Source organism: Triturus cristatus, chromosome 8 (genome assembly GCF_964204655.1).
Source record: "Triturus cristatus chromosome 8, aTriCri1.1, whole genome shotgun sequence".
NCBI classification, from domain to species: domain Eukaryota; kingdom Metazoa; phylum Chordata; class Amphibia; order Caudata; family Salamandridae; genus Triturus; species Triturus cristatus.
The window spans coordinates 1,668,759,466-1,668,778,632 of NC_140591.1; the positions used below are offsets into that span (position 1 = coordinate 1,668,759,466).

Genomic DNA, 19,167 nt, shown 5'->3' on the forward strand with positions numbered 1-19,167 from the left:
CCCCAAACTTTTTTCATCTCCCTGAAAGCCCTGGTGAAAGTACCAGGTTAATTGGGGACGATCTTTTATGTCCAGGGTTTCATTGTGACTTTAACCCCTTGTGTGCCCATGACGAGCTGGACTCGTCATGGGCCACGGTTACGCTGTGCCCATGACGAGTCCAGCTCGTCATGAACCCCGCCCGCTAATGTAACGGCCGGCACAGGGCGGGGAAAGGGCGTGGCACACAAGGGGTTAAAAGTGAAAATGTTGAGCTAGCAGGAAGGTTTATTTGGATCCACAATAAGAAAAACTTCCTCCAGAAAATAAGATGCCCTTATTAGGGCATGAAGGCTCACTGCCCTCTGCTGCTCCTCTGTTGGAAGAGGATGGATATTGCACACTACAGTTTTCTGTGGCTCAGGAGGATGGATCAACACCTTGAGACCATCATGGGTGAGTAGCCACGCTATACAAACACTTGATTGATTTATTGATTGAGTTCTAAACACCCAACAGGTTCTGTGGCTGAGGAGGATGGATATAGCACCCAACAGGTTCTGTGGCTGAGGAGGATGGATATAGGCACCCTTTACGTTCTGTGGCTGAGGAGAATGGATATAGCACCCAACAGTTTCTGTGGCTGAGGAGAATGGAGAGAGGCACCCTACATGTTCTGTGGCTGAAGAGAATGGATAGAGCACCCAGCACGTTCTGTGGCTGAGGAAGATGGATATAGGCACTGTCAAGGTTTTGTGGCTGAGGAGAAGGGATGTAGGCACCCTACAGGTTCTGTGGCTGAGGAGGATGGATGTAGTACCCAACAGGTTCTGTGGCTGAGGAGAAAGGATGTAGGCACCCAGCAGGTTCTGTGGCTGTGGTTCAGTGCAGGCTCACTGCCTTATTGTAATCCTCTGGCTGAGGAGGATCGATATAGCCACTCATACAGGTTCTGTGGGTGTGGAGGGTGGATATAGACACCCTACAGAGTTCTTGGAGGAGAGGGACAGTGCAGGATTACCTGTTATTGTTAGCATTCATTTTTCACCTCTATCGACTGTGTCTCAATGTGTTTGTTAGTCAAGTGAACTTCTAACACTATTGATCTCATTCTTTTGGATGTTTAACCCTGTCATGGATCAACATATAATAATATGCATTTGGTATTAGCTTTTTCCCATTTCCTGTATTTGAATCAGACAAGATAACTCAGTTTGGACACATGCACCTCTGTGCATTGCCCTGTTTATTCCATTACACTATTTCGGGGTACCTGTAGGTCTATTCACTTTTAAAAGAAACAAAAGTTTTTTTACCAATTAGATTGCGTCTAGTGTTTATTTCTGGTCTCATTAAAATAATATAGCACTTTGGAAAGAATATACATCCGAGGAGTCCAGCACTGGAGCACAGGATGGCAAACACCTCCACGGCCACCATGTACTTCCCCCGTGTGCTCAGGTATGCTGGGATGAAGGAGATCCACACACTGACAAACACCAGCATACTGAAGGTGATCAGCTTGGCCTCGTTGAAGCTTCCAGGCAGATTCCTTGAGAGAAAGGCCACTATAAAGCTGACTGTGGCCAGGAGGCCCATGTATCCCAGCATGCAGTAGAAGAAGATGGCACCCCCTTCATTACACTCAACAATAATTTTTTCCTTATAAGACACAATGTTTAGCTCTGCAAAAGGAGGTGATCTCACCAGCCAAACAACACAGATAACAACTTGAATCAAAGAAGAGACGAAGACTATGCACGTTGGTGTCTTTGATCCCAGCCACTTCCTCGCAGAACTGCTGGGATTTGTTGCCTTGAAGACGATGACAACTACGATGGTTTTAGCCAAAACCGAGGCGACACTGACAGAAAATATCACCCCAAAGACCGTCTGTCGGAGCATGCAGGTTAGCTTGTGAGGACGACAGACAAATATAATCGAGCAGAGGAAACAGAGCATGAGGGAGACGAGAAGAAGGTAACTGAGACCACGGTTGTTGGCTTTGACGATGGGAGTGTCTCTGTATTTAATGAAGACTCCAAGGACCAAAGAAGTGATGAAAGTCAAGAAGGCAGCAAATATGGTGAGTGTGAGTCCCAGGGGCTCTTCAAACGAGAGGAATTCAGTCACTTTTAGGATGCAATGATCATGTTTTTCATTGGACCATTTGTCATCAGGACATTTCATACATTCATCTCTGCCTGAAGAAATAATGAAATGATGTTATGTTTGGAGACAGTCTCTGTCTATGAAGTAGACCACATTGTAATTGCAGGGGAACTGTCAATAATATATTTTAGCAGTACATAATTACTCACATAAGAAACTAAAACATTGAAATAGTGTCAACCAATGTGTAATTCATTAAGGGCAAAAACGACTCCAGGAGGGCTGGCTCCATGCCAGATCGTTTTGATAACCACTGACAGTATGAATAATTACATTTTATAATATTTGTGTCTAAATGTATCTTAAATTGCTATTAGGATTATATATTATGCCTTTAACTTTCCTGTAAGTAAAGTACCATTTATTTAAAGCATAATTTGCAAAGGGTAGTCAGAGGTTTCTGACATACATTATACAGTTCTCATATATATAAACCTATTCCCTCAAACAACATAAATGTCCTTTGTTTATAGAGAAAAGTACCATGTTGTGGGTGTGGCACACAGTCAGTGCAAGTGATATACATCCCAGCTCTTCCTCCATGCAACTGATCAGATCTGTACATGATCCTCAGCTAAACATTAGTTCCCGCACACACATGGGCAAAGTGAGAAAGCCTGCTAAACTAGCACACACCGCCCTCACCACACATGTATGTACTGGTGTGCATTCAGAAAGCAGTCTTTAAGAAGAGCGTTCCCTAAGATTACTGTCTAACTGCGAGACCCTAAGGAAAAATATTGCAAAATATGGTATATGTTATTTATAACAAATAAATTGATATACCAGAGTCTAACACAGATCTCTTAACTGAATTAATCAGTTTCATGAAGTTGACGTATATCATGAATATCAAAACTATATGTTGAGCCAGTTTCAAGGCACGACTAGTATACATAGCGAATAATCATTGTTTTGAAAAAAAGATTTTTATAAAATAATCAGATATTGTTATAATAAACTTTGTGCAATGGTAAGAAAGAGACACACAGTTGACAGGAGCAATGTTGAGGTATCCCCTTTGCTGGAAAATATTTAATTAAGAAAACCGATGATCCTAACATGAGACACAGTGTAATGATTCCAGAGCAACTGAGTCCTTTAGAAGGATGATTTCAGTCGGATTCATTGACGTTTCATTTCCTTATTTGAAAATGTAAAGAGCCTTCACCAGGACATGAAACACATTTTAGACCTCTCCTATCCTATAAAACCTATTGGAATATTAGAAAAAGCACTGAGCCCATTGGCCACTGATGCTTATACCTCAGTATCTTGAATGCATGATTTATTCAATCTACTTCCTACAATCAGTGCTGTACTGTTAGTACTGAACTCCCTCTCTTTTATTAGCAACAAATGTAACTTTGCGCAGACACAGAATAAAGACATAAAATAAGAATGAATGTTTGTCCTAACAGTCTCAAGAATGGAACTTCAAAGCAGTCTCAATATCCAGATTTCTAGTTCGGCCCAAGATTGAGCAGAGAAGCATACCATTGTCGACGGTGCTCTAAGCATTTATGACAACTGATGGTGCCATTATCTAATGCAGTACACCTATATACAAGGAAACAATACGTATATAATGTGAACAGGAAATTGGCTGAGTCTCCATTATTCACAGAATCATTTTAGAAACATCTGGCAACTTACAATGTGAGAAACTCTTATAAAAATATTAAAGAATAATAAGGATGGATGAAAACTGGAGGCAAGCTATCAATAAGTTGCTGTGCAAGCATATACACACCTTAGAAGAGAATATAGCAGACACTATCTTAAGGCTGAAAGAAAAACCCTATACCAGTAAAGTGACACATAGAGTGCTGATCGCCTCTTTAGCATCCTAGTGAGTATGCGCATATGGGAAAGTGGACAATTTGCAAATTTTAAATATTTATGTTTGAATTGCTTTGTCGGCTTCCACAGCCCTTATGATCAGCAAATAAATGGGTCTAACCCACAATCACAATAGCTGGTTTGACAGCTCATGGAGTCAGGAGAACCATTTCTCACAATTTGTCTTGGAACAAGTCCAATGGGATCAAGAAAAACTTTGCAGGACAGCATATCAAAGCCATTAGGGTATCCAAATCTAATATCAAGGTGAAGGCTTTGGTTAGCCAGGACAAAGCTGGTGCTTGGAAAGAATCCACTACTTCTCGAAAATAATTATTGGTACAATCTCCTGTGCAAAAAGGCCAAACACTGTATGCTTCTATCAGGACAGAAATGCCATAGCGTTGCCACCCCTAGCCATTCTGGACTATGGGGACCCTTAAAATACAACAATAAAGTGTGTGCAACATAATAAATGAGAGGGACACTTTTTGTGGATAAACTCTGTCACAAGTTTATTGATTACACAGGTTGGGTTAGCTTACGGGCGATCCAGGTGTCGACGATGAGTTCCTTGAACGGCCGACACCCATTCTGAGAAAGCTAGAGCTGTCCTGTTGGTGTTTTCCACACCACCTCAGTTAGATTATTTACAGCTAGTTCCTTATGGTAGGTTGCCAACCTACTCTTTACTTTGTGTCATGCTCCTGACATGTCAGAGCGAGACCCCGGCCAGTCTCCACAGTTGCTCAGGATTTCAACTGCCCCTGAAGGGATTAAGGAGTGCCGTCACATCATGCCAGGCCCACCGTAATGACTCCCAGTGACCCGAGGCAATTGCTTTTTTGCCTCCAAGATCCACTATCTGGAGACATTCTAGTTGTTTAAAGTTTTAGGATCACCCTGTAACTTTGCCAAGCCTAGGGGATGGCACTTTGCGATAACTGAGGCCCCCCACCTCTGCTCCCCTCACATCTCCTTTAAGTACAACCCTTTCCAAGGCATCCCCTATGCTCAGCAGGAAAATATCTGTACTCACATTGAACAGGTGTACCCCAACTGGTTCAAAATTACTGCTTAGATGTCTACTGAGCAAACTATGCCTGATGAATCCCAATCCATGCTGCTTAGTACATTTCTGTAGGGACAGATTAATTCTCCGCCTTGACATCTCAATAGCTGGAGGTGATCAAGCTCCCTCCCACACCCTGCGGGGGATGATCTACGACCAAAATATCTCGCCCCCGCCCATTAGAGTAGCCATCTTGGTTAAACTCTGTTGCATGGCCTGTAAAAGGGGGCCCCTACCACAGGAGGTGAGATCGTTTCCCCCAGATGGATTATCAGAATGTCTGGCCTAACCCCTTCTTTTCCCACCAGCTGGCAAAACATGGGTTTCAGCAATGCCCACATCATCCCCGGGCTTCCCATCCAGGACATTTCAACGTTACAGAGGCATGTGTCCAACTCCTTTCTTTGGCCCGCTGTTCCGCTCTGGCCACATAAGAGTGACCCATCACCCATACTGTTTTAAGTTCTAAATAAAACAAGAAGGAAAACATTACCACACACTTTATTAACATCTGTGAACACACTCAATATATGGTTATACAATTATGAAGGCACAAATAATGCTTCTGCACACTACTAGTCAATGCGTAAACAAGGCCAGAACTAGGCTTAGTTCACGTTCGGACATACAACTTGTATCTGTCTGACTGCCACCTTCCAATATGTTTAATCGCCCCAGGAGGAAAACCCTCTTTAAATGCCATTTTGGCAGCCCCAATTCTAAAGGAATGAGTTGACCATTTCTGTCCCTGGTTTCCCGCCTCTGTAAGTGCCCGTCTGAGGATGCTTCTGTATTGAAATTGGGTGAGAGGCTGGCCGTCCTGGTGAAGCAGCAAGTAACCTGGATGTTTGGGGCTATACTCCATATAAGCCCAGAGCAGTTCTATTGGGCAACACTCGGATCCTCCCAGCCTGGTCAAATAGAATACTGAGCCGTTCCGCAGCTGACTGTCAGTTCGGCCACATCCTTCCCCATTCTGAGATCACCCAACTATAGTGCCCTATAAGAAGAGTCATTCTTTGCATATGTCACTAGTTCAGATGTCCGGTGAGCTCCAAAAAATGCTAGGGAAAATGTGGTGGAGAATAGCAGTGCCTCGTAACTACATATGACAGGGAGTAACCCCACTAACCTCTTCAGCATGCTGAAATCAACAGGTGCTTTCTGGTCTGGTGACTTGTCTAGCCCATCCTTTCAGTGCTGCCCTTACAGGGAAACCTGCAGTTGGATCAGCTTCCCCTTTGGCTTCGTAAAGTGGGTGATACCCGCTAGGTGTCTTGAAACCCATGCGTGTGATTTCCCATTGTCTTTTGCCCATAGCACAAGTCGCTGCACTCATCCGATAGGGTGGTGGCCCTCCCCTGATCCCGGGGAATGTGTCACTGACGCAAACGTGCTGTAACTCGCCTAGTATCTGGCTCCTGTCCCAGGTGCCAATGATAATTCTCCCAAGGCCACTATCCTTTGCTCCACTGATCCATGTGCCACCATTCCGCCTTGAAGGACGTCATCTCTTCCATAGCCTGGGGGTATTTCGCCTGGAATTTTTCCCACTGAAAACGAGAAAGAGCTTCAGCTGCCACGTTCTTCACCCCTTGGACATGCCTGGCACGAAATTCTATATTCCTCAAAAGCCCCACCAAAACCAGGCAATTGCCAGATTGGCTGTTAACGGCCTGTACCACGGCCATATTGTCGGACCAGAATGTGATCCTTCTGTTAGGTAACACTTGTGGCCATAGATGTAGTGACAACAATTGGAAACATTTCTAAAACAGGGATGGTTTTTGTAAGCCTTTATTTCTTCCATGCATTTGGGCATTTCACCGCACACCACTCCCTGACTAGAATGGCACCAAAACCCTCTCTCCCAGACGCATCAGTAAACAGCTGAAGCTGCTGACTGCTGCACCATTGGGTGCGCCCCAACAGAGACCCTTTGAAGTCATTCAGAAAGGACAGCTACATGCGCAGGTCATCTTTCAGTCCCCCACTAAGTGATGGAATTTCTCTACTTTCACTTTTGCCCTAGCAAGCTGCCTGACAAAGATTCTCCCTGCTGGTTTGATCCTAGCTGCAAAGTTTAGCCTGCCCAGCAAGCTCTGAATTATGGCCAGCGCCGCTTTGTTCCTGCTCAGGACTTACATGATGTCGCTTAGAAGGGCCTCAACCTTATCTTTTGGCAGTCTGCACCTCCCTGCTGTAGAATCAATTTCTATGCCCAAAAATGTCAAACATTCTGTTGGTCCCTGGGTCTTCTCTGGGGCCAAGCGCACACCTAGTGACTGACTAAGTAGTTGAAATGCCCAGAGGGTCTCGCAGCACTCCCTGGAACCTGCCTTACCGATGAAGAGGAAGTCATCTAGATAATATAATGAGCACCCCGGGGGCTTCCTCTGCCTCAATGCCTACTCCAGGAGGCATGCAAATTCTTGAAACAGGGAACATGACAGACGCACTGCCCATGGGCATACATTTATCATAGAAATACTGCCTGTCTCACTGTATACCTAGTAGGTGAAAACTATCGGGATGGTCTGGGAGGAGGCGGAAGCAGACTCAATATCCACTTTTCCAAAGGAGCACCCTCACCTGCTGCTCGTACCAAATCAACTGCCTCATCGAATGAAGCGTAACAAACTGAGCACGCTCTGTCATCCAAGTAGCATTTACTGACGATCCCTTGGGGTAAGAGAGATGGTGAATCATCCCTGCTCTTTTTTGGGCACAATCCCCAGAGGAGACACAATAAAATGTGGAAGGGGTGGTTTGGCAAATGGCCCAGACACCTTCACCAACTGGCACTCCTCCAGCTTTTCCCTGACCACCTCTGGGGCTTCTATGGCTGAGCGTAGGTTCTTGGCCTCTCTTGAAACTGCTGATCCAGAATATGGGATGCTAAAGCCCTCACTACAACCCTTGAACAACAATTCCCGCTCAGCTGCTCTAGGGTACTCCTTCAGGCTAGGGGTCAAGGTGGGAATGGAAACAGGGGATGGTGCTAGAATGGAGTGTTTAGACTGAGAACAATTAAGGCTGATTTGCGCCAGCATTGGTGCCTCTTGGCTTATCGGTCTTGCCTCCTCTGCAACTGGTTGCTGGGTGCCACACAGCACACTTGGAGCAGGTGTGGGTGAATTTGCATGTGGCGCCCCAAGTGCATGCCCCATTGTTGTATAGCCTCCATGCGTTGTTGGCTCTTTGCTGAAAGCCTCCCCTCCCTCTCGGCGCGACCCTGCCCCAAAAGGAATGTCTAAACTGCTTTTTATAATAGTATGGTTTTGTCTGTCTGTCCTTCTAGAAGGGGGTGTCTCTGCCTGTGTTGCTGTTGCCATTACCCATGTACTGTACCCAGAGCTCATTCTCCCAACAATCCCATGACATCTCAGGTGCTCTCTATCGTAATTCAACCAGCCTGTGACCCCATTACGCTTGTATCCCTCATAAATTACCCTGTTATATTTTCACAGGGCGGGCCTCTGCTCAGGGGACTTTTCCATTATGAGTGTGAACAACATGGCAAATGCCTCTGACCAGTTGTCTCATCTGGTTTAACCTTCTTCTTCCACTTATGTTTATCAACCTCCTTAGTCAACACCGTGATGTCTGCGCCTTCCTTGGCGAATGTAAGCAACGTTAAAATGTCAATGAACTCCCTGTTCCAAATTCTCTCTCTGGCTTCTAAAGGAACTCTCCACTGCAGAGATGACCTTCCAGTCAGCAGCGGCAGATCAGGCCTAATCAGAACTCCCTTGCTATTCGCACCCGCTGTGACGTCTGCAACACCCGTGCCTGAACCCCCCGTTGTCAAAGAGGAGGACTCGGACCGCACCTCCAGAGAAGGACTGCTTCTCTGCATCCACACTTGGCTCGCGCTCGCTTGACTGGTGCTGGGAGTATGCCCTGTGCCTGCCCCAACCAACAATTTCGCAGAGGCCATGAAGCTGTGCATAGCTTTCATCATCTTACCCAGTCCTCCATGCAGGTCCTGACCAGATTCTTCAAGGGATAGGCTAGGAACCAGCTCCTGCGCGGGTTGGTTATTTTGCCTCTGTGCCACCGGCAAGCTATTCTGTGGGTCATGTCCCGCACCTGCAGGGTTACCACTGTTGCCAGTACCTGGGCCTTGTCTTCCACTGTCCTTTCTGCCTCTGTTTGTTGAGCTCTCCCCTTGGGAAGTTGACGGCATTTCCATCCCTGCTGCTCGCCATCACCTTTCTTGGCCTTCTTCAATTTTCCTCAGCCGTTGCTCTCTCTGGCTGCTTCCTTTTGACAGGTTGAACACTTTGGACTCCAAGACTGGAATCAGTTGGCTGGTTCAAAGGTGCATTACTGCAATGTGTAGGGACACAGCAGAATCCGTAGCATCTCTTTCAAATAGTTGATGGGGATTATGGCACTGGTCCATTTTGGAATTCTGACTAAACACCCACATCCTGCGCCCAAGACCGGATTCTGTCCACAGGATTCACCCAAGAACTTTGACTCCAGAATCAATTAAAAAATAGATAAATCATTTTGATAATCTTCCTTTTTATGGCATTTAACCATATTTGACTGTGATAAAATATGTAAATGATGGTAAGTGCCTTAATATGACATTTTTTTGGTCTGTCGTTTATTCATTTTAAATGCTCAGGCTCACTGATTTAAGAGCTAATGTAAGGTATGGCCCAGGGAGTGAGTTTGCAGAAAACCTGTCATTTGATAGGGTTGACGGCGGGGGTGGGAGTGGGTTCGCTAAACAAGCTTCTTGATTCTTTTACTCTTCACACTACATTAAAGATTCTGAGGAGTTTCAGAGTTCAGAAAGCCAACACACAATAAGGACTGGTAGAAAATGTTTTACTGCACCTCTACTATGTAGATGATGCAGCTCTTATGGATCAAATTCCACATCTCTGAAGAAACCGATTGACTCATTGCTGATATATGTATGGCCTAGATGTAGACACAAACCTTTGCAAATACTCATACTTACAATTGGGTAAGCCACTGAGAAGCAATACTTATTGCACAAAACAATCATGCACATTGCGTCTTACATTTGGGGAAAAAAGTGGTCTTGTATGTTAAAAGAAAGGAGACTTACATTAATTCAATCCATAGGCATGTTTTAGTTTTGCATCCGTAACAGGGTGCAAGCTTCTTACAAACATATTAAATCTAATAGAGGAAGTTCGTCCCTGACAACCTGGGGACCAGGGATATGAGGTTTTGCATATGTACCTTCACTACAGATTGAAGAGAATATATTCTGTAGACGCCTCTTAGGTTTACCTCATAGTTCACCTCATTATGCATGTCATGAGGAGTTGGGCCTTGGAAAATAAGATGATATAATTGAGTTACCACCTTTATTATTATGGATTGCTGTTGGTCTAATCAAGCCACCAGTGCAGATTTGCTCTAAGTTGATGACACAGTAATGTCTGAATCTTCTTTCCCTTATTGCACTTGCTGTACCAAGCTGTGCTGCCTGAAGCTTTTATTGGAGGTTCCTGGAGTCATGCAAAAATGATTGCTTTATAAAGTTGCCATACCTTAAGCCATTACTACATGTGCTTGGATATCAGTAGCTAGAGAGACAAGGAAAGAGAGCAGGACCTGCAGGAACAATGATGACCTGAAGAAACAGTGCAAAGAGATAGGAGTAAGAGAGATCAACTGGACCTAAGAGGGGAAAGACGAATGCTTATGTACTCCTGTGGAATGCTGAAAGTCAAATGGCAAACATGGAAAGGAAAATGTAGTTCCATGATGTCTGCAGAAGAATGCAACTCAACCAATCACAATACTGTGAGACCAAACAGATTCTGGGTGGAAAAAAGATTGAATAGGGAGGAAAGTACTTGAATCAAAAACAGACAACGGAGATATAAAACAAATCCATCCAACCGTGAGCCCAAAGCCCAGTCACATTATGCTTTATGTGTGTCTGCTTACAAAAGCTAAAGCTGCTTTAATGATATTAAGAATGATATATTGATCATTGGCTCCTTTGGAATAATTGACTCAATTTTCTGTGCTGACTCCATCTTGTGTAACAGACTCCATTTTCTGTGCTTGCACGTAGCTGCAAAGTGGGGAAGGGGATGTTTTCGCTCTTCACTTGTTTTAGCTCCTCACCGATCAGAGTGATCTGGAACATGTTGTGTGGGATGTGTGCTTGGTACCTTTCAAGGAATGTACGGAATGTACAGCTCTGTCTCGGAGTCAAAATACAGGAGCCTGGCCAGCTTCTGTCTTAACCTTGACACAGACCAGTACAGCCGCTCGGTTTTTCGCAACAGAAGAAAGGGGGCGAGGTTTCTAGAACCTTCGCCTCACGTTGAGTAAAAGGTATTAAAGGCAGGGAGTCTTTGCAGGCAGCTAGGAGAAGACCTACTGCCACAAAATAATCTGGATTTGAGTTTTGATCGAACTCCTTCTTGGGATGTCAAAGGGCTCCTCCAGCTTGAGTCGACAAGGATGTTGCATGGTCGATCGGTGATGTGTTGCTTACTTTTTGTATAAAACTCCTATGTTTCTTTGCTCTTTGCTACGTGTATATATGCTACATTTTATTCTGGGTTTGTGCTTAAGTTACTTGATATATGGGAGTCTGCATCAACTGATATAATTTGCTTTCCTTTCCAAAATATTGAATTAATAAAAATGTGTGTGTCACTTTAAGGGCACCTGAATTTGTTTTATTGCCACACCTTAAGAGAGTGCTGGGTCTTGTTTTATCACCTCGTCTTTTGGGAATTCTGTTTTACGTGTGTAATTTAAAGGTGCATTAGTGCATTTTTTTCCTCCTCTTGGGAGTGCAGGGTTTAAGTGTGTCCTAATGTGTAAAATTACAAGCATTACAGTTGTCTGTAGCATAGATCTAAAAAGGAATCTCCGTTTTTATCTCTGATTTCACTACACCTGAGACTGGAATTTTCAGTGGCAGTTGCTCCTACCTACACAGGTTACCACCTACTATACTAGTCTTTCTGCATTGTTCACAATCCCTGTGGTGAGGAGTATCTTTTAACGCATACGAAATATATTATTGTTTCTAGTTCTTCTTTATTTAAAGTCTTTTGGCATTTATCCATTTGTAGATCTAGTACGAAGACATTTATACCTGTCTACCATCATCCTGAAATAAAAAATAAAGCCTATAAATATTATTAATAATAATAATAGCAACATTAGTAATACAAACATACATACACACTTAAATGGGCTTTCTTGAGCTCCCTCTTGCCATTACTTTGTCAAAGTCATTTTCTGGGTGCTGGAAATGCTGCCTGAAGTCTTTTCAGGACTCTGCACCCACTCCCCTTCTGTTTGAAAAGGCTTTCTGAGCTACAGAGCTGAGAGCTTGTGTTGATGCTCCTGCTCCCAGTGTGGCTCACTGGTTAGAGTAGGCAGACCTGGAAGCAGAGGTCAGCCCGGGACCAGGGTTCAATTCCCGACTCGGCTGGGTCTTGAGTCCATAAAAAATTGTCCATGGACTCGATAAATCTTGCTCCAGTGCATACTTGATTCATGGGTTCACACTCTGCGACTCTGGGCAATAGCTTTCTTAATCTCCACAATGGCCCTTCGCAGCGGGATGCCTGGCTTTCACCTTGTGGATGCCCTGCTGGGTTATCTCACAGGGGAATACCAGGACGGGTTCCCTAAGCAAGCGCTTAGAGACCGGTTGGTGATTTGCGCTATATAAATATCTGCACACACATTTACACATGCACACCTGAGAAGCAAATGGCGAGCCTTTCAGGGACTCCTAAAATGAGTAGTTGCTCGCTACTGATGAAGAGATGCATCCAGAAACACATGTCTAGAGTTTCACAGCACAAGCGGCTCTAACATGGGTGAAAAATCAAAATTGACTACTGAAGTGTTATCATGCACTGCATTTACCATGATGCATTGAGGCAAGTTGAGTGCAGGGATGGAAGGCAGTGTACTCCTGCCTGTCTCTTTCTATTACCAGAACAGGCCAGAAGAACCACGGGACCCACATATAGTAAAGCAGGACTGGGTCAGGGTAGTACCGCAGGTATGACTCAGCCTACTTTCAATACTGGTTTTTCCAGCTGGTGAATATAGTGTTTAAAGGAATCTGCACAATCACACCTTGATGATAGGCTTGGCTGTAGTTCTCTCAGAAAACACAACAGTGTAGTATCTATCCTCAAGGACAACATGATCGACCATAAATTGGATTTGTTAACCCTGTCAAAAGCCGAGGTGAGGTCCATGGAAGCCATATGCCTAGAAGCCTGCTTGTCGACGGTGTATTGGTTGATCAGTAGACACAAGTTAAAGTATTGCTCTATTGGGCTCAAACATGCCCTAAACCCAAAGTGAATATCAAAAATAAAATTATTTTTATTTGCCTACAAAATGAGCATAGAATTGTTGCGAAGGAAGGGGGCATTAATAACCCTCCAAACGGCAATAAAACCCCTTAGAATGCTGGGTGCATGTCATTTGTTCCATAGCTCCTCCCTTAAAGTTTGCTTTCTTTTTGGCAGGGATATTTTGTAATTAGACCTGTGTGCCATAACAGCTGCCTTACTACAAGGGGACCTTTTTAGAGCCTCTGAAAGGTTACAATGGGGCTGGGTGCAAGATATATCAAGCCACTCTTAATCTTGCAAGAATTATTTGGAGGCGGAAACTTCAGCAATTCTTTCACTGATATACAAATGGAGTCGAAGGAGGCATGAACTAAATTGAGCTCCCCCTGGTCATCCAGATAAGGACAGATCTCATTATTGTTATTGCTCAACGATTCACTGAGAAATATTCAAGGGTTGATGAACTGTTTTCTTAATCTATGATTAATCATCTCTAATAATTTCTACTCTAGGATGAGTCCAACAACATTTCCCTGTAAATTTGAGCAAGGAAACGCAAAAGAAAAGAGATTATAATCACTCAAATGATGGTTAGACACCAGCCTAGCAGATTAAGAAGATTCTCAGGGATAAAACATATGGAAGTGATAAGTAGAGGGTCTTCAGTCTGTAAAAGAGGGTGTATGTGGACGATCTATGATAAGGACACAGATGTAAATTGAAGACCCTGCTCGAATTATTATTATTTTTTAATAACACATTTTGTTGGGTTTTAATACATTGCTTACAAAAGCAGGAGAACAACCAAATACCACGAAAGGGCCCGTCTCCTCCACAACCCTCTTCCTGCCATCATGACCCATATTATAATCCAGATTTATAGTATTTTTAGGTTGCAAAATTCAAGGCCCCCCTCATCATCCATCACAATTCGTCTAGAGCTATAACTCTGAGTTTACTTGTCCAGGCCTACCGTAGTGAAATCATTGGATCAAGAAGAATCCTGTGGCAGTGGCCCCGGACCTCCCATATTTTGTGTTAATAACTATACAACAAAAGGTTATTAATAAATACTATACAAATAAAAGATATCAATGGAGGTATAACATTTGCTGTTGAGTAAAATGAATAAATATGGAATATATAAATAGGTATATAATAAATGATTAATTAAATAAAGAAGTAGTGAAAAGCAATATAGATAATAAATTGATATAATGCATACGATATTAATTGATGAATATAAATAGATTAAATGTAAATATGAAACAATGACTATGCATAAAAGCATCATAGAAGTAGTATAGAAATATATTATCATATAAGATTATTCATCTATTAAAAGTTTAGGGTGCAAAAGAAGGGGAAGGATAAGAAAGTGAGAAGACAAAGTAAACATAAAGAATTATGTAGAGAAGTGGAGCCAGAGTACAAAGAGAAAGGAAGAAGAAAAATGAATGAAGTAAGATTAATATGATATGAATATAGCAAAATAAGAGAGATAGAGTAAATAATAATAGCAAGGACTTAGTGGACAGGGAAGAAAAGCGAAGAATTAGTCTGCTTGATTGAGTGTATTAGGGGAACCACATTTTGGCATGTTTTTGCAGGCAGCCCCTGGACACACATATCAGCCTCTCCATAATTATGCAGTGATAGAAGCCTTTACACCATTCTTCTAGTGAACGGGGGCTCTGTTTCCTTCCAGTAGAAGTCTATATCTCTCTTACCACCACCAAGCTCAACCATAGCAAGACCATTTCATATCTATTGGCGTCTAGGCCAATAGTCATAAGAAGATGAAGAATTTTGGGGTCTGGCCTCAATGTCCATCCTAGCACTGAACCCAGGCCCAAGGGCACTGCATCAGAATGAAGGATGAGCACAGACCAGGTTCATATTGTGTGCAAAACATCTTCCTCCGAAGAGGAGCACCAAAGACAACCGAGGAGCCTACCGGTCCCATCTTCCATAGCCAATGTCTTGTGAAATAAGCACTGTGGACATACAATCCGTAGCATTGCTAATCAGTGTGTGGTCCTCCAGTTCCTCTTATAGGAGTTTGGCCTCCAATGTGCTAAAGTCGGTGATATCTTCCAACCCTGCTACATAGGGCATAAGCGCATATCTCACTTGGAGGTACTGTAAGCACTCATACGATACAGATGTTATTCCTCCTGGAGGTCTTGGTAGCATTTCAGAATTATCCCATGCGCTACACTTTGCAGGACCGAGATCTCGCTAACATGTTTGAATACCCAGAATGCACAGAGTTCTTACATTGCTACAAAAAAATGAGTCAACATGTTAACATTGCTGTATGTATTCCTGGTGAAGTTATCATACCAAAAATTCAACAACAGACGTTTGTGAGACTTCCTGTCGCTTAATAAGGCAGCTTACAAATTAGGTGAGTCATTAAGCTGTTAATTAATCTTGCATAGCAAAGTCATAGCCACAACAATCAAGAAACCCCCTCAAGCCCTCCCCGGTGAGGAAGGGGTGGCCAAATTTGAAAATGATGAATAACCATCAAGAAAATAATGAGACAAAGCTCAGTAGCATTAAGAGTGCAGACCAGCCATATCCCAAGATAGGAACTTAAAATTACCCTGCGGTACAGAAAGAACTTATTCCTCCACAAATCCAGGCAAATCCATCTCAACATTGCCTATTGAATTATTTGAATCTTCGGAAAGGACACAATCTTTGTTATCCAATGATTCCAAAGGCGCACATTAATTGGAGGCGAAGGTGGCATATTGGTGTTGCGGTTGGCTTTTCCAAAAGACTTATGGAGGAGTCCCTAATAATAGTGGGGTTACAGAAGTATCACAGTGGGAGAAACTTTATGCTGCTACCCGAGTGCCACAGATTAGAAAAGGTAGAGATTAATTTGCCCACAACAGCAGGATGTGTAAAATACATCACAACACAATCACCTGACCTGTGTTTAGAACCATTTCAAATCCAAGTACATATCTAACCATATTTACTTCCTCATAAAAAGACTGGTACTCACCACTGTGTTTTTTGTTGCTGAATATAATCTTCAGAGGACTGTTGGCCTAAAGGGGTACCTCAAATAATATAAAAAGATCATGCATAACTGCTGGTGAAAGTTGCAGACTGGGGAGAGACTTGTCATGTATCACCTCAGTATGCATATTACAGACATTATTGAAAATATGAAAAGACTTACAGTTTTCTTAAAGACAGTCTGATGGTGGAATTGATATAGAAATACTGAAGTCAGTTAAAGGCCCCATATGAGGAATACATGTTATTGGAAAAAAGTTTGTCAGTTGAAGTGCCATGGGTGAAAGAATTACTTAAAACCATAGGCTGCTCTTGTAGTTTAGAAACTATGAGCTCCATCACAGAAAGCCTTAAAAAACCTTCCTCGAACGGAATTTTAATAACAGACACTAAATAAAAAATAGATATATATGAGGATGTCTGGTGGAACTGATCTGGGCATGGCGTTTTGCCTTTCGTTGAATCACCACCACCAGAATCCCTAGACAAAACAAGCCTCAAAAACTGGATGTTTTTTGAGTCCTCTTTCACCTTCTTAGTCACTTTAGTTATTTCCAGACCATGAATTCTGAATATCCACAATAATAGTTAAAGAATCTAGTAAAATGCAAGGGCCGTCTGGTTTCAGAGTAGTTGATTGATTCCCCCACCATTACTGTTGGCAGAATTGTGTGGAACAGGCTCTGGGGCAAATTTACAAGGCCCTTGTGCCACCGGATCGTCACTTTTTTTTACACTTCGGTATTGCTTTACACAGCCTTGTAAATTTGGCCCTCTTTCAGGCAGTACTCAAAAGAGTACTCAAAAGATTGTGTCATGGGTGTTGCTTTGGGTATTCCCACACAACACCCATGGCTTTTTGACACTGCTACAGATATACAAGGATTCGTAAATCTGAGGCAGCGCCAAACACTAACGCCTTTCCAGGGGTGGCATAAAAGTGGTGCAATGAGGAGAAATACATTTAATTCTCCCCGTTTTGTGCTCTTTCTATGCGTGCTGTATTCTGCAGCACACATAGAAGGAGCAAAACGCCATTAATGGTTGTTTTTGTGCAGGAAGGTGTCCCTTCCTGCAAAAACACAATCATCCCTGCAACACAGGCACCCTTGCACCATGGTGCATGGGAGTTTGCTTGGTGCATGGCTGCTGTTTGTGCGACAGTGCAGGGGAGAGCACAGGGATGCACCATATTTCTGTTTTTTTAAACTGACGCAGCTTGGCACAGCACAATTTCTTGCTGCACCATGGTGCGCAATTTCATTGTAAATAAGCCCTACTATTCTTTGGGAGCCTGAAAAACACTGACAGACAACATTTGTTTATGAATTCACCACTTGCCACTGGTTTTGAAGTTTACAATAGAGGCAGTAGAGCAGTGGATCTTGCTATCAGGAGAAGACAAAGAGGATTTCCTCTCATCCATATCAATATTAAATGAGGAAAGATCCAATTACAAAAAATGAAAGGAGCGTGGGATGGAAGGGCCCGGCCTCAGATGGCTGTTGTCTTGGCCTGGGTCCAGCACAGGTGCAGCACACACTGTGGGAGCAGGCAAAGTGCAAAGTGGCACCAGGTAAAGGTCTTCCTCACACCTTCTCCACCTCCTCCTCACAGCTGGTGAAGCCCAGGAGATGTAGTCACCAATAGAAGTCTGTCCTCTGAGAAAAGCATATAATGTGCAACTCTGTTATAGGCATAGAGGATCCCAAGTGGACATTTGAAAGTGCACTTCTGTAATCTGCTTAGAAAAAACACAGCCTGACTATCACAGGCCTTGTCCCAGCATTTTGGTTGACATTTCCTGCAGTGAATTCATCAACAGAAGTGTCCTATTAAATCACCCTTCTCTGAGAGATAAAAGCCTATATCCCCTGTCTTTGCAACCATACTATTGCTTTTGTAAAGGACCCACACCTTGCACATGTAACCAGCATGTACAAATGCTTGCAGAGATTTATTTTCCCAAAGTATATTTGGTTTTCTCAAGGAGTGTGGCAAATAAAGGAAATGCATACATGTTTGAATAACTTTCTGGAAAGAATGTCATGCTCTGAAACTCACCAGGGACAGAGATTTCCCCTTGAGTACAGGGGACACAGTCAAAGCAGCAGACAGGTTGTCCTTCAATGCCAGCTCTTCTGTACCCAGGAAGGCACTCCTCACTGCAGACAGAGCGTGGGATCTGCAGGAAAAAGACACCAGTGCTACTGAAATGCATCACACAATTGGGCACTGCGGATGAGGAACAGAGAAAGATTTAACAAAATCACAAGTAACTTTAAGTAATGGCTATTATTAAATTCACTTTTGCTAGTAAGTAACCCTTCACAACTAGACTTTAGAAATTAGAATTGAGGGATCATTGTGGTCCAACACTAAATGGTGCATTGATTAAGCCATTAAATATGACCTGTTCTTACAAGTGGAAGCTTTTCTTCATTAATGGGGTAAGAGAGAGAAACAGAGAGAGAGAGAGAGAGAGAGAGAGAGAGAGAGAGAGAGAGAGAGAGAGAGAGAGAGAGAGATAGATGCAGTCCCTGGTTCCCCATTTTCCCTCTAAACTGTGAACTGCTGTCTATTTGGACCCCAATGTGGTAGTAGGGAAACCGATAAAAAAACGATCACATTGGATATCCAAGATTACAATAAGGGGTCCTGTGACCCGGGATTTAAATGACTCTTCTGCTGACACCAGGATTTAAAATGTCCACAATG

The 19,167-nt window shown here is 43.2% G+C and overlaps 1 protein-coding gene across 1 annotated transcript; it reads right to left on the reverse strand.

Moving 5' to 3' along the window:
* Positions 1 to 1,260: 1,260 nt before the first annotated feature.
* Positions 1,261 to 18,631, reverse strand: LOC146808540 (vomeronasal type-2 receptor 26-like). The gene is made up of 3 exons (XM_085623990.1): positions 18,521 to 18,631; positions 6,900 to 6,909; positions 1,261 to 2,183 (listed from the first exon to the last, which is right to left on the reverse strand). Exon 3 carries the CDS (start codon positions 2,167 to 2,169, stop codon positions 1,261 to 1,263), a length of 909 nt encoding a protein of 302 aa, XP_085480116.1. The 5' UTR covers positions 2,170 to 2,183; positions 6,900 to 6,909; positions 18,521 to 18,631.
* Between the last annotated feature and the right edge of the window lie 536 nt (positions 18,632 to 19,167).